Source organism: Scyliorhinus torazame, chromosome 2 (assembly GCF_047496885.1).
Source record: "Scyliorhinus torazame isolate Kashiwa2021f chromosome 2, sScyTor2.1, whole genome shotgun sequence".
Taxonomy (NCBI): domain Eukaryota; kingdom Metazoa; phylum Chordata; class Chondrichthyes; order Carcharhiniformes; family Scyliorhinidae; genus Scyliorhinus; species Scyliorhinus torazame.
In genome coordinates, this window is record NC_092708.1 from 191,030,719 (window position 1) to 191,046,621 (window position 15,903).

General features: G+C 55.3%; 1 protein-coding gene and 1 long non-coding RNA gene across 2 annotated transcripts in view; one reads left to right on the top strand and one right to left on the bottom strand.

Moving 5' to 3' along the window:
- LOC140394454 (putative methyltransferase DDB_G0268948) overlaps window positions 1-11,258 on the bottom strand; it is a 69,551-nt gene extending 58,293 nt beyond the window's left edge. The window contains exon 1 of the mRNA XM_072481736.1: window positions 10,837-11,258. Coding sequence (XP_072337837.1) covers window positions 10,837-10,947 — 111 coding nt within the window. The 5' untranslated portion in view covers window positions 10,948-11,258. The remainder of the gene's footprint in view (window positions 1-10,836) is intronic.
- The window catches only part of LOC140394460 (uncharacterized), a 104,379-nt gene continuing 99,319 nt past the window's right edge, over window positions 10,844-15,903 (top strand). Inside the window, exons 1-2 of the long non-coding RNA XR_011935885.1 lie at window positions 10,844-10,988; window positions 11,655-11,816. This is a non-coding gene — a long non-coding RNA (uncharacterized lncRNA). The remainder of the gene's footprint in view (window positions 10,989-11,654; window positions 11,817-15,903) is intronic.

Below are 15,903 nucleotides of genomic sequence, written 5' to 3' on the forward strand. Positions count from 1 at the left end.
CAGCGACAGAGGCTGCATGCCCCACCTCTTGAAGTCCTCCTCCATTTGTTCTACCAGCCGTGTCGGATTAAGTCTGTGCAAGGTTCTTCAGCTCCTAGCGATCTGAATCCCCAGGTATCGGAAGTTTCTTTCCACTTTCCTTAGAGGCAAGCCTTCTATCTCTCTACTCTGGTCCCCTGGATGTATCACAAATAATTCACTCTTCCCCATGTTTAGCCTATACCCCGAGAAATCCCCGAACTCCCTCAACATTCGCATAACCTCTATCATCCCCCCCGCTGGGTCCGACACGTATAACAATAGGTCATCTGCGTATCACGAGACTCGGTGTTCTTCTCCCCCTCTAATCACCCCTCTCCATTTCCTGGAGGCTCTCAACTGCCAACGCGAACAACAATGGAGACAGCGGGCATCCCTGTCTTGTTCCCCTATCTAGTCGGAAATACTCCGATCTTTGTCGACCCGTAACTACACTTGCCGTTGGAGCCCCATAAAGAAGTCTAACCCAGCTAATAAACCCGTTCCCGAACCCAAACCTCCTTAACACTTCCCATAAATACTCCCACTCCACCCTATCAAATGCCTTCTCTGCATCCATTGCTGCCACTATCTCTGCCTCCCCCTCCACTGGGGGCATCATTATCACCCCTAATAGTCGTCGCACGTTAACATTCAGTTGTCTCCCTTTTATGAACCCTGTCTGGTCTTCGTGCACCACCCCCGGGACACAGTCCTCTATCCTCGATGCCAGTACCTTTGCCAACAATTTGGCATCCATGCTCAATAATGAAATAGGTCTATAGGACCCGCACTGCAACGGATCTTTATCCCTCTTCAAAATTAGCGATATCGTCACCTCCGACATCGTCGGGGGTAGAGTCCCCCCTTCCCTGGCCTCATTGAACGTCCTCACCATCAACGGGGCCAACAAATCCACATATTTTCTGGAATATTCCACCGGGAACCCGTCTGGTCCCGGGGCCTTCCCTGCTTGCATGCTTCCCAGTCCCTTAATAACCTCGTCCACCCCAATCGGTGCCCCCAGGCCTACCACCTCCTGCTCCTCCACTTTCGGGAACCTCAATTGGTCCAGGAACTGCCGCATCCCCTCCTCTCCCTCTGGGGATTGAGACCTATACAGTCCCTCAATAAAGGTCTTGAACACCTCATTTATCTTTCCTGCCCTTCGCACCGTGTCTCCCCTTTCGTCTCTAATTCCTCCTATCTCCCTCGCTGCTGTCCTCTTTCGCAATTGATGAGCCAACAGGCGACTAGCCTTTTCCCCATACTCATACCTCCTCCCCTGTGCCTTCCTCCACAGTACCTCCGCCTTTCTGGTGGTCAGAAGGTCAAACTCCGTCTGGAGTCGTCTCCTCTCCCTGTACAGTTCCTCCTCCGGGGTCTCTGCAAATTCCCTATCCACCCTTAAAATCTCCCCCAGTAATCTTTCCCTTTCCTTGGCCTCTGTTTTCCTTTTGTGGGCCCCAATGGAGATCAGCTCTCCTCTGACCACCGCTTTTAGTGCTTCCCATACCACTCCCACAGGGATCTCGCCGTCGTCATTGACCTCCAGGTATCTCTCAATACACCCCCTCACTCTTGCACACACTCCCTCATCCGCCATCAATCCCACATCTAATCGCCAGAGTGTTCTCTGCTCCCTTTCCTCTCCTAATTCCAGGTCCACCCAATGTGGGGCATGGTCCGAAACCGCTATGGCTGAGTACTCAGCTTCTTCCACCCTAGAGATCAACGACCTTCCCAAAACAAAAAAATCTATCCGGGAGTACACTTTATGGACATGGGAGAAGAAGAGCTCCCTAGCCCTAGGTCTAAGAAATCGCCATGGATCCACTCCCCATTTGGTCCATACACCCCTTAAGTACCTTGGCCGCTGCCGGCCTTCTTCCGGTCCTTGAGCTGGATCTATCTAGCCCCGGGTCCAGCACCGTATTAAAGTCCCCTCCTAAAATCAAGTTTCCTACCTCCAGGTCCGGTATACGCCCCAGCATCCGTCTCATAAATCCCGCATCGTCCCAGTTTGGGGCATACACATTAACCAACACGACCTCCATTCCCTCCAGCCTGCCACTCACCATTACAAATCTACCTCCGCTAACTGCTACGATGATCTTTGCTTCAAATGCTACCCCTTTCCCCACCAAAATGGCCACCCCTCTGTTCTTTGCGTCTCGTCCTGAGTGGAACACCTGTCCCACCCATCCTTTCCTTAACCTAACTTGGTCCGCCACCTTTAGGTGCGTCTCTTGGAGCATAACCACGTCTGCCCTTAGTCCTTTCAAATGCGCGAGCACTCGGGCCCTTTTTATCGGTCCGTTCAGGCCTCTCACGTTCCACGTGATCAGCCTCACTAGGGGGCTACCTGCCCCCCTCCCGTGTCGACTAGCCATTACCTTCTCTAGGCCAGTCCCATATCCCGCCTCCGCGCTGCCACTCGCTCTCCCAGCGTCGCACACCATCCCCGTCCACCCACTCTTTAGCCATTTCCTTTTGGATTTCCGCAGCAGCAACCCAGTTGTCCCCCCCCCCCCCCCCCCCCCCCCCCCCCCGCTAGATCTCTTTCTAGCGTGATTGCTCCCCCCATATTACTTCCGTAAGTCAGCTGACTTCAACTGACCCCGGCTACTCCTGCTCACTCCTCGACCCCCCCGTGGGGAATTCCCATCCGCCTTGCGCCTGTCTTCCCGCCTTATTCTTTCTGGCGCGGGAACATCCCTTTACCTGACCCGCCTCTTATGGCGCAGCTCCCGAGTGGTGCTGTTTATAGTGGTGAACATTCTCCGGCCCCTGAACCCGGTATGTTATCCACTGGTGGCCGTGGGGCAACGTGCACCCGTTCGATTACTATCTGGACCCGCGGCATCCCGACGATGGCAGCGAAGCCCACTGCCCGGGCATCCCGGTGGGCGCGGTCCACAGGGAACTGGATGTAGCAGTCCGCCAGGGCATACAGGGCACGGCATCACGGCACGGATGCACCTGTGCGCCGATGCCCGTGAGATGCCGGACAGGTCCCCAGTCGGCGACTGGAAAGACCCCATGGCATAGACGTTCAGGGCGACCGTCACCTTGACGGCCACCAGGTGCGGGTGTCCTCCCCCACTCCCCTGCGGTGCTGGGTGTGCCATCGACAGTCTCCCGGCTCATCCGCAGTCTCCCCCTGCATGCCCGGTCAGGGGGTTCCCCAGAGGACATGCGGCGCCGGTACACGCAGGGCCTCATCCGGCGACTCCTTGGCGGTGGCACCACCTCCTCCTCCTCCTTCCCGTCTTATTCCTCCTCCTCTTCCTCCTCAAGCCCCGTTCCTCCTCCTCTTCCTCGGCCTGTCGAGTGGGTGGCCCTCCAGCCTGAACAGCTTCCACCCACCCCTCTGCAACCCGCTCCTCTGCTGCAGCCTCTGCCTCCTCTCTGCGCCGCCTCCGCTGACGCTGCCACAGGGCTGCATGCAGGGCAGTGGCCCTGCCACGGCGACCAACATCGCTGGGTGGTGACCAAAGATGATACTCTGCAGGGGGTGAGGGGAGAACATGTTATCATGGCGCATACACCCGTGCACAACCAGGTACCATGGGCTACATGGTCGCCCCGGTTGGCACCGTGTGACCCAGCGCCGCATGCCCCCCCACCCCTGCCCCGTAGGTGCCCCCGCTCCTGGCGCCTGTCCCTGTTGCTAGGGCCACTATTTCATGGCACTGCCTTTATTGGGGACTGGCGTCGGTGTGTCCTTGTGTGGTCCCCCGGTGGGTGTCGCCAGTTGAGTGGGGTTGCCGGGGAGGGGGGGCGGCACCCACCCATACGGCCATTAACCCTTTGTGTACCCAGCGCCCGGGGTGGGTGGCCAACAGGATGGCTGCGTAATGGCGCTCGGTGCGTGAGCCCCACCCTGCCATGTCGGGGGCTTCCCGACTCTCGGCCTGACACCCCCCCTTCCCCTCCCCTCCCCCAACCCTGGCAGGCACCCCCGCATAAAGCACAGCCTCTGTGTCGGTTACGGGAGCCCACAGCCCCCTCCCACGCCAACTGCTACCTTCTCTCGAGGCCGCCTCAGCCAACACGCCGGAATCACGATTCTGTATAGGTGGTTAGGACCACGCCGTCAGGAAATCAGCCCAACCGGGCCACAGAATCGCTGGGGCCCCAGAGAATTGGTCGTCGGGGTGGATATTGCGATTCTGCAGGCCGTGCGGTGGGCGCCGCCATTTTTTCAGGTTCAGGGGTCCGGAGAATCCGGATTCAGCGCGAAACCGGCATCAAACCCGCATTCGCGTCGGAGCCGATCCTCCGGCCGATCGCGTTTCGCGATTTTGCCGCGATGTCTCGGAGAATCCGGCACAAAGTTGACGGCCAGAACAGGTCGTGTCGGCAGAATCTGAAAATCATGGGGTGAGATTCTCCACTCCCGTGCCGTTGGGGGAATCGCCTGGGCCGCCAAAATTTCCCGGGACGCCGGTCCGACGCCCTCCCGCGATTCTCCCAAGCGGCGGGAACGGCCCGGTCGAGTTTTGCGGGCCGCAGGCCGGAGAATTGCCGGAGACACCAAAAATGACGATTCTCCGGCACTCCCACTATTCTCAGGCCCGGACGGGCTGAGCGGCCAGGCCAAAACGGCGGGTTCCACCCGGCGCCGTCCACACCTGGTTGCTGTCGTCGTGAACAGTGCGTGAACGCTGGGGGGGGGGGGGGGGGGAGCGGCCTGCGGGGGGGGGGGATCCTGCACTGGGGTTACCTCAAATGTGGCATGGCCCGCGATCGGTGCCCACCGATCGTCGGGCCTTCCTCTCTGAAGGAGGACCTCCTTCCTTCCGCGGCCCCGCAAGATCCGGCCTGCAGGGCGGACTCAGAGAGGACGGCAACCACGCATGCGCGGGTGACGGCAGTTATGCGGCGCCGGCCGCGTCATCTCTGCGGCGCCACCTTTACGCGGGCGACATGGCCTGGCGCGTGTAGATGACGCGGCCCCGATCCTAGCCCATTGTCAGGGCCTGAATCGGTCGGGATCGGGGCCGTTTCGCGCTGTCGTGAACCTCGACGGCGTTCACGACGGTGCGGCCACTTCAGCGCGGGAGTGGAGAATCCCGCCCATGGGGTGCCAGAGGGAACGGAGAGGAGAAAAGGGCTCTTTGAAGTGCATCCCAGTATAGGCCAGGGATGTACCGTCAGAAATTCTATCCCCTCAGGAAATGTCCTGAGCAGACATAACATTTGAAAGGTTTGAGCAGCGCGCTTTCAACCAGTGGGCTAAGGGAACTTAGTGGGGTGGGGGATATTAAAGCAAAGGCAATTCATGAAACCCCTTGTGAAATAATTCTCCTCATGGCGTTAGCCTTTCCCAATAATAACGCACAGAGAGTAATGGGGCAGTAACGCTGGCTGATGATCATGAGCTGATCCACAAACATTCATCCCAAAGGAAACCCTTCCCTCCTCTTCCCCAACCACCTGAATCATAGAATCATAGAATTTACAGTGCAGAAGGAGGCCATTCGGCCCATCAAGTCTGCACCGGTTCTTGGAAAGAGCACCCAACTTAAGCCCATGCCTCCACCCTATCCCCGTACCTCAGTAACCCCACCTAACGTTTTGGAGACTAAGGGGCAATTTAGTCTGGCCAATCCACTAACCTGCACATCTTTGGACTGTGGGAGGAAACGCCACACAGACACCCGAGGCTGGAATTGAATCCCGGTCCCTGGTGCTGTGAGGCAGCAGTGCTAACCACTGTGCCATCGCTCCCCTGAAAGGGATAGAAAGTGGAGGAGTGATAGGAAACCGAGCACCCACGGGAGAGAAAGGACGTTGGGAACAGCAGGGGGCCCTCCTCAGGCCTGAAAGGATGGTCCTGAGGAGAACGGCCAGGCCGGGAGGCCTGTGCCGAAAGGCAGCTGACTGCTGGAGTTTATGGGAAAAATCCATCGGATTTCTTGGGCCAAGTAAACCCTGTGCAGAAAGTGGGAGTCAGTCAGAGACCATAGCAGATCAGGCTACAGTTCGGACGGTGGTACCACATCCCAGTTGATGAGTGCGGGGGAGTTTAAGAGGGCTTTGTCATGATATCCATATTAACATATCATGGTACAATCACACACACACACTGATGGACAGGTAGATGGACCAACCAACACACACACAACATCACAGCCAATCACCAGTGAGAGCACACGCACTATAAAACAGGGAACACCACAGCTCCCGGTCATTCTACCAGGAGATAGCTCAGAGCACAGAGCTCACAGCGTGCCACTCAGACATACACCATGTGCTGAGTGCCTCACTAGGATAGTGTTAGGGCTGGATCCACAGGTTAGCTGGTGAAGTACGAACCACAGCCAGAAGTTATTAGTTATTATTGTACAGAATAATAAAACAGAGTTGTACCATCTACAACCGTGTTGGTTCGCTTGTGTGTCGGAACACCCAACACGACAGGCTTCAAGGATTCTGAAGCTGGAATGTAACCTTTCCTCAGGAATAGTGACCATAGGATTTGTCCCCAGTTTATCCATGGATGGGATTGACCTGCTCCGCAGCAATGCCCTTGTGGGATCAAAAGTGACAGACAGGGAAGGGTTACTTATGATTAAAGAGGCTGGGAATTGTGGTGATATGCCTGTGGGCAATATCATAGATGGATGGTGTGCGACCTCCAACCATCAGGTGGCAGTGCAGACATACCATGCAGTCCCTAGACCATGGTCATGTGGCCAGCGACTCCCATATAAGGGCAGGCACATCCAGCCATCACAAGATGGTTGTAGGAGATGGTGGTTAGACATACAGGTGAATGGTCGGTGCTAGGTGGAGTTCCAGAGGAGTATAAGGAGACGCCATGATAACATGCTCTGAAACAGATTACAATCTTACCATGCAAGACTCAATGAAGATCTTGGTTTGGACAAGTCAAGGTGTTTGGTGGATTCCTTTGCAAGGGAGAAGACCAAATATAACATGGTACCACGAGTGCTGAAGATTTAAAGATAGCGATGGCAATGACAATAGTAGCCATTTAGTTGGAAGCCCGATCTGGTGGACTGCAGCCTGAGGTGACTCACTTCCACCCTATCCCCGTAACCCAATAACCCCTCCTAACCTTTTTTTGGACACTAAGGGCAATTTAGCATGGCCAATCCACCTAACCTGCATGTCTTTGGACTGTGGGAGGAAACCGGAGCACCCGGAGGAAACTCACGCAGACACAGGGAGAACATGTAGACTCCGCACAGACAGTGACCCAGCGGGGGATTGAACCTGGGACCCTGGCGCTGTGAAGCCACAGTGCTATCCACTTGTGCTACCGTCCTGCCCTCATTCACTAGTGAGCACAACACAGCCGCTCCGGTACAGCAGATAGAGGTAGGAGCAGCCGTGGGGCCGGACGGTCGAAGGGCAGCCCAGCCCCAGCAACCAGCTGCCACCCAGACGAGTCCAGGGTTCCTGGGATTTCCATACCCACCCAGGCCCGATGCAATCAGGGATCCAGGGACGAGAGAAGGGAATGACGGCCGGTTTCCAGCACCTGCAGACGCAGGCGGAGGAGTGCATCCACGTGCAGGAGCAGGGAATGGTGCCGGTCATGCCTGCAAAACCGGGCCAAAAGCGCACGGGTGGGGTTCACGGTGGAGGCTATGGGGGCGGCGGTGTTGGGCATGGGTCAGGTTATGCAGGGCCCAGGGCTTTCTGTTCATGCGGTTTCCGTGGCCCAGGACAGGGCTGCCCACGCACAAGCAGCCATGAGCCAGTGGCAGCTGCAGATTGCAGTGACGCTGCTCATTGTGGCCCAGTCTCAGCAGGCCATCGCTGAGGTCATCGGCGTCATAACCCAGGTGCTGGTCGGCGTCGCACAGACCCAGACAGGGATGGCCAACTCCCTGAGCTCCATTGCTGCTAACGTGCAGACCCTGGTCGACACCAGAGCGGGCCTCCAGGACTGGCAGCGGCAGGTGTCGGGGGAGCCTCGGGGGATGGCTCCATTCGCACCCCCTTCCCATGGAGAAGCTCGGGGGCCATTGGGCACCACGAGGGAGGAGGTGCTGGGGCCCGTGCCAGTGACTGCTGTAGGGGAGGTCCCGGAACACCGCAGCACCTCGGACCCCCTCCCCCCACTGTCCCTGGTGCATATGGTGGGAAGCGGGCAGTACAGGGAGACACCATGCCAGCCGGGATGCCCGAGGTGTAGCCTGGCCCATCAAGGCCGGGCCGCCCCAGGAAACGAGCGCCAATGGGGACCCTAGTCGCAGGGCAGGCGTCTCAGCAGTCCGCCTCCATTTCTGCTGTACCGTCTGGGGAACCACAGAGATAGGGCCCGGAAGGCCAGAAAGTTAGACACCTAACAAGTTGGCACGGGTGCAGGGCACAGCTTAGATTTAGGGGCGAGGGCACATGTGTATACGGTTTGTTATTGAACACACTGTACCATCGATGAAAGCTGCGTCTTTACTCTCTCCGATGCGTGCGGGGGTGGGACGGGAATTAAGTGCCACTGTGGGTGAGGGGTGATGGAACGTTGAGCCCCAGTGCGTGTGACGTGCCCCCCCCCCCAACCCTCCCGCCCCCCTGGATGTCCCATCACCCCATCCCCAGCAAAACGACAGGGCCATATGATAGAGTGTCCAGCCCGCATACAGGGACCACCCAGGTGGAGGGTGTTACTGGGGCCATGAGTCAGACATTGTCTAACGATGTGGAGCTCTGAGCTCATCGCAGAGCGGGCTGTCATCATCCTCCATGCCAAGGACCAGGCCGCTGTCATTGGCAACCGTGTGAGTCCTGCCTGTTGTGTTGCAGGTGGGTGTGTCATGGAGGGGCAGTGTGCATGTGGGTAATGCGGTGGTGTGGGAGGGGAGGGTGGTGGGTGGTTGGGGAGGTGAGCCTCATTGATGTTGTGGGAGGTGAGGGTGGTGGGTGGTGATGTGCTGCCATGCTGTGGTGCCCAAGCCCCTGCTCAGTAAACCCGCCCTAGTTGGTGAAACGTGCGGCTATTAACCCGTCCCATGCTCGCTGGCCTTGCCAGTGGCACAGTGCAGCCTCCCGTCCATGTCCAGCCCCCATGTCCCATGCATTGCCCCCCACCCCCCCCCTCCTCGTCTGGAGAGGCGTGCCCCTTCACTGTGATCCTCCCCCTCCTCCTCCCCCTCCAGCACATCGGCCCTCTGCTGGGCTGTGTTGTGGAGGACGCAGCAGACCACAGCGATGTGACCGATCCTCATTGAGTCGTACCAGAGCGGTCCAGGCACCTGAAGCACATCTACAGCAGCCCCAAGCACCGCTCGATCACACCCCTGGTTGCCCTCGAACTTGTTGGGTATGAATGACTGTGCCTGGATAAACAAATGTACACTGCCCGGGTACTGGGCGCAGACGAGCAGTACCTTCATCTGACGTCACAGACCACCTGAACGTTCATGGAGTAGGACCCCTTCCTGTTCATGAACATCGGCCTGTTATCCCCTGGTGGCCGCATGGTGTCGTGCGCCCCATCAATTACCCGCTGTACCATGGGTATCCTGCCACTGCAGCGAAGCCCGCTGCCCGGGCATCCTGGTGGGTGCGGTCTGCAGGGAACTGAATGTACCTGTCAGCAAGGGCATATAGGGCGCCAGTCACTGCACGGATGCACCGGTGCACCGATGCCTGGGGGATACCGGATAGGTCCCCACTCGGAGACTGGAATGAGCCCGTGGCTTAGAGGTTCAAGCGACCGTCACCTTGACGGCCACCGGAAGAGGGTGCCACCCCCAGTCCCACGCGGTATCATGTGGCAGATATTCTCTTGGTCGCCCGGTCCGGGAGTTCCTGAAGGACATGCGGCGTTGGTCCACACGAGGCCTCATCAGGCGCTTCCGTGGTACCACCTCCTGCCCCCCTCCCCGCCCCCTCCTCCTTGGCATCCTCGTCCTGTGGCTCCCCCTCGTCTTGGTCCTCCTCCTCCTCCTCATGTCGGGCGGGCGCCCTCCAGCCCGAGCGGCTGCCACCTGCCCCTCTGCGGCCGCCCAGTGGGGGGTCGGAGAATCCCGGTCACAATAATCCAATTCCCTTCTCAAAGCCACAATTGAACCTTCCTCCACCACAATCTCAGGCTGCGTATTCCACACCTTGTGTGAGAAAAAGATAGAAATATAATCCTTTATCTTCTTTCACAATCTCAGAAAGTCCTTTGCATGCCAGTCAAGGCCCTGTTGTAAAGTAGGGTAAATGTCCCACAATATACCCACAGCAAGATCCAACTAGCAGCAGAGGTAAATAACCGGCGGGGTAGCACAGTGGTTAGCACAGTTGCTTCACAGCTCCAGGGTCCCAGGTTCAATTACCGGCTGTCTGTGCGGAGTCTGCACATTCTCCTCGTGTCTGCGTGGGTTTCCTCCGGGTGCTCCGGTTTCCTCCCACAGTCCAAAGATGTGCAGGTTAGGTGGATTGGCCATGATAAATTGCCCCTTAGTGTCCAAAAAGGTTACCTGGGGTTACTGGGTTATGGGGATAGGGTGGAAGCGTGGTTGTAAATAGGGTGCTCTTTCCAAGAGCCGGTGCAGACTCGATGGGCCGAATGGCCTCCTTCCGCACTGTAAATTCTCTGAAACCAAATAAGCTGCTTTCTGGGATGTTGATTGAGAGTGTAAAGATTGGCCAGGACACTGGGGGAGCGCCCGTCCTCTTCTTCAAGGTAGTGTCACCGGGTCTGGGGAGCGAGAAGGGGGGCTGCTCAGCATCTCTGGCAGTGTGGCACTCCCTCACTACTGCACCAGAGTGCCGGTCTGGATCACAATTTCTGCTCTCGAGCTTCTCACCCAGGCTGCTGATTTTTCACATTGACCACATTCTTACCTTTTTCTCCAGATAGTCGAAGATCGAGTTGTGAACTTCACTGGCTGAAGGAAGCCTGTATTTCCGATACATCGCAGCGTGTTTCTTCTCCTCAAATAAACGCCACGCCATGTTGCTGTCGCTCCGAGTCAATGAACCTCCAGCAGAGTTTGGTTAGTACGATCTCAGGAAAATGTATTTGCATAAAGAACACTCGACCCAATGAAAACTTTGCATTGCTCCATGAATGTTTTCACCAGTTAGCAATCTGCGCTGCCTTGAACAGCAATAATTAACCATTCATATCTCGGGATTCCTGAGGAGAATTTTAACAAGGAAAGAGCGGGTAGATTGGAGTCATTTTCTGTGAACCAGAGGAAGCAGAGGGGAGATTTAATTGAAGTTTCTGAACTTATGAGGGGCCTCGATAGGAAAGACCGATTTCCCTGAGCTGGGAGGTGAATATTTAGCGGGAGGGGGGGATTGATTTGAAGTGAGTGGCTGAATGATTAAAGGAGAGTTGAAGAGTATTTCCTTTCACACAAAGGGTGGTCGGAATCTGGAACTCACTTCTTGACAGGCAGCTTGAGGCAGAAATCCTCACCACATTTCCAAAGGACTTTGGGGTGTGGACTTGAGGCAACCTGCAGAGTTTCAAGAGCTGGGAAGTGTGATTGGACGGGATAGCTCTTTCTCAGCTGTTATACCCATAGAATCATAGAATTTACAGTGCAGAATGAGGCCATTCGGCCCATTGAATCTGCACCGACCCACTTAAGCCCTCACTTCCACCCTGTCCCCATAACCCAATAACCCCTCCTAACCTTTTTCGACACTAGGGGCAATTTATCATGGCCAATCCACCTAACCCGCACATCTTTGGACTGTGGGAGGAAAGCAGAGCACCCGGAGGAAACCCACGCACACACGGGGAGGACGTGCAGACTCCGCACAGACAGTGACCCAAGCCGGAATCGAACCTGGGACCCAGGAGCTGTGAGGTACTGTTCTAACCATTGTGCTACAGTGCTGCCCATGGACATGATGGGTTGAATGGCCTCCTTGTGTTAATGTTACATCTGGATAACCCCCTCCCTTTTTACTCATCAGTTACTTCCAGAGTCTTCAGAATATTATTCTTTTTTAACATAAATTTAGAGTACCCAATTCATTTTTTCCAATAAGGGGCAATTTAGCGTGGCCAATCCACCTAGCCTGCACATTTTTGGGTAGTGGGGGCGAAACCCAGGCAAACACGGGGAGAATGAGCAAACTCCACATGGACAGTGACCCAGAGCCGGGATCGAACCTGGGACTTCGGCGCTGTGAGGCAGCAGTGCTAACCCACTGCGCCACCGTGCTGCCTCAGAATATTATATTTAAGAGAGTGATTATTGACTGTGCCACAATACCACAAAGTACTTCCTGTATGTGTTGCTCTGCAGTGTGCTACGTTCTCACACGAGTGATTCAGCTCTGATCAGCTCCGCTGGCAGCGGCCCCCCAGCAATTCTCCGGGCCCCAATGGGCTGAGCGGCCACCCGTTTTCGCCAATCGCTCGTCATAGCTAATATCCTCCATAACAGGCCCCAAGGTTGAGTGTGAGGCGAAAACGGGTGGCTGCTCGGCGCAGGCTTGGAGGGCCGAAGGGCCTGTTCCTGTGCTGTATTGTTCTTTGTTCTTTGTTGTTCTTTGACACACACACTGAACTCTGGGGTCTCTGATACTAAACTCTGGGGTCACACACAAAACTCTGGGGTCTCACACACTGAATTCTGGGGTCTCACACACTATACCCTGGGGTCATACACACACTAAACCCTGGGGCCTCACTCACTAAACCCTGGGGTCACACACACTAAACCCTGGGGCCTCACATACTACACAAACCCTGGGAACTCACACACTAAACCCTGGGGCCTCACACACTAAACTCTGGGAACTCACACATTAAACCCTGGGGTCACACACAGTAAACCCTGGGGTCTCACACACTAAACCCTGGGAACTCACACATTAAACCCTGGGGTCACACACACTAAACCCTGGGGTCTCACACACTAAACCCTGGGGTCACACACACTAAACCCTGGGGTCACACACACTAAACCCTGGAGTCTCTCACACTAAACCCTGTGGTCACACACACTAAACAATGGGGTCACACACTAAACCCTGGGGTCACACACACTCAACTCTGGGGTCACACACACTAAACCCTGGGGGTCACACACACTAAACCCTGGGGTCTCACACTAAACCCTGGGGACTCACACGGGGGATTTTCACAGTAACTTCATTACAATGTAAGCTTATCTGTGTCAATAAAGATTATTATTATTCCTAAATTCTGGGGTCTCATACATTAAACTCTGGGGTCTCACACACAGAACTCTGGGGTCTCACACACTAAACCCTGGGGTCACACACACTAAACTCTGGAGTCTCACACACTAAACCCTGGGGTCTCATACATTAAACCCTGGGGTCTCACACACAGAACTCTGGGGTCTCACACACTAATCCCTGGGGTCTCATACATTAAACCCTGGGGTCTCACACACAGAACTCTGGGGACTCTCGCACTAAACCATGGGGTCACACACCGTAAACTCTGGTATCTCACACACTGGGGTCACTCACGCCATGCCCTGAAGTCTCACACAGTAAATGCTACGGTCTCTCGCACTAAACCCTGGCATCACTAACACTAAACTCTGGGGTCTCACATACTAAATCCTGGGCTGGGATTCTCCGACCCTACGCAGGGCCGGAGAATCCCCAGGGGGAGGCGCGAATCACGCCCCCCCCGGCTTCCTTATTCTCCGGCGCTGTTTTTCGGGCACGGGCGTGATTCCCATCGCGCCGGTCAGGGGCCGTTGATAGCGGCCCCCCTGGCGATTCGCCGGGCTCCGAGTGGCCGACGTGTTTGGCCCAGTTCCGCCAGCGAGAAGTACTCACCTCACACATGGTGGGACCTGGAAGGTAAGGGTGCGGGGGCTGTCCTGGGGGGGGGGCGGGGGGGGGGGGGGTATAAGACCCGGGGGGGGGGGGCCACGGTGGTCTGGCCTGTGATCGGGCCTACCGATCAGCGGACGTGCTGGTTCCATGGGGACCTACTTTACTCCGTGCCGGGCCCCTGTAGGGCTCCGCCATATTGCCCGGGGTCCGGCACGGAGAAGGGAACCCCCGCTGTTGCTAACTTTCCAGTTGGTTCAATTGCTCTGTTTTATAACCTTTGCTCTCGAGTCGCCAGGTATCTTTATGATACCGCCACGAGGTTCAAGTCCAAGTAATGACCAATATCTCAACACACCAATTAGTAAGATTCAAATCAAAGCACATTCATTATACACAGTAATCGCTACTCATGCACAAATTCTACGTCTAAGCTACTTCTATAACTAACAGGCCTATATTTAACTTCGGACTGGCCCACCAGGTCAGGGGAACAAATGGCCTTTCGTTCGGGTTCTGAGTCTGCGGGATTTGAAGTTGGTACGGATTGGTAGCTAGGAGCGCCTATCTCGTAGCAAGCGTTGAATTAAGACTTACGGTCTTTCGGCGGTCACTGCACCGGTCACGGTCAAGGTTGGTTCGCGTTGCTGGGTGACCCGGGCAGGAAGAGGAGAACGAGTTGAACTTGGGGGCTTAACTTTATAGTCCCCAGGGGCTTCCCACCTTTCGGGGCGGACCCTGTACCTGGTTCTAGGTGATTGGACTTCGTTCCAATAGCTTGGTTTGATTTCTCCAATACTGGAGCGGTTCCCTGATCGATGGGCGGTCTTGAGGTGTCCATTAACCTCTTTTGTGTTGGCTCCTGCTGGCGCCTGGGAGTCTGGCTTTGCTTTGTTTATCCCAAATGTTTCAATTGCACCCGGGGATTGCGCATTAGTATGTAGATGGCTGCTACATTATTATGCTGATGGTCGCTGGTATCGATGCTTTCTGGGCTTTTGCAGAGTTTTAATACACAGCAAACCTGCACCTGCTGGTTTCTGCCTGTGTTGGCTGACGTTCCCTTCAGCCTTTGCCTTTCGCCATTTTAAATCGGGAGTTGGTCAACTTAGGTGGCTACACGCCCTCCTTGTGATCCTTGCACGAAGCGTGAAGGGTCACATCACTGCGTTGTCTTCATTCCCTGACCCGGTGAGCACTTCTTTCATGGCCTCTACACTGACCATAACTATGCAAAAAATTTTTAACTGACAATTCTAAGGGCGCTATGTCAAACAGGGACATGCATTACAAAACAAGAAAATGGGAACCTCTAACTATCCTTAATACACTACACTCACTTAAACATTTCCTCACTCTAACTTCCTCAACCATACAAACAAAATCATAGCAGTTTATACACATTTTTCCTGGCTTGGCAGTCAAGCTCAGGATCGTACAATTGCTCATGAACATTTCTTTATTGACAACAAAAACGCAAACGAATGGTCTTTATTATAGATCAAAGAACAACAAAGAAATGTACAGCACAGGAACAGGCTCTTCGGCCCTCCAAGCCCGTGCTGACCATGCTGCCCGACTAAACTACAATCTTCTACACTTCCTGGGTCCGTATCCTTCTATTCCCATCCTATTCATATATTTGTCAAGATGCCCCTTAAATGTCCCTATCGTCCCTGCTTCCACCACCTCCTCCGGTAGCGAGTTCCAGGCACCCACTACCCTCTGCGTAAAAAACTTGCCTCGTACATCTACTCTAAACCTTGCCCCTCTCACCTTAAACCTATGCACCCTAGTAATTGACCCCTCTACCCTGGGGAAAAGCCTCTGACTATCCACTCTGTCTATGCCCCTCATATTTTGGATACCTCTATCAGGTCTCCCCTCAACCTCCTTCGTTCCAGTGAGAACAAACCGAGTTTATTCAACCGCTCCTCATAGCTAATGCCCTCCATACCAGGCAACATTCTGGTAAATCTCTTCTGCACCCTCTCTAAAGCCTCCACATCCTTCTGGTAGTGTGGCGACCAGAATTGAACACTATACTCCAAGTGTGGCCTAACTAAGGTTCTATACAGCTGGAACATGACTTGCCAATTCTTATACTCAATGCCCCGGCCAATGAAGGCA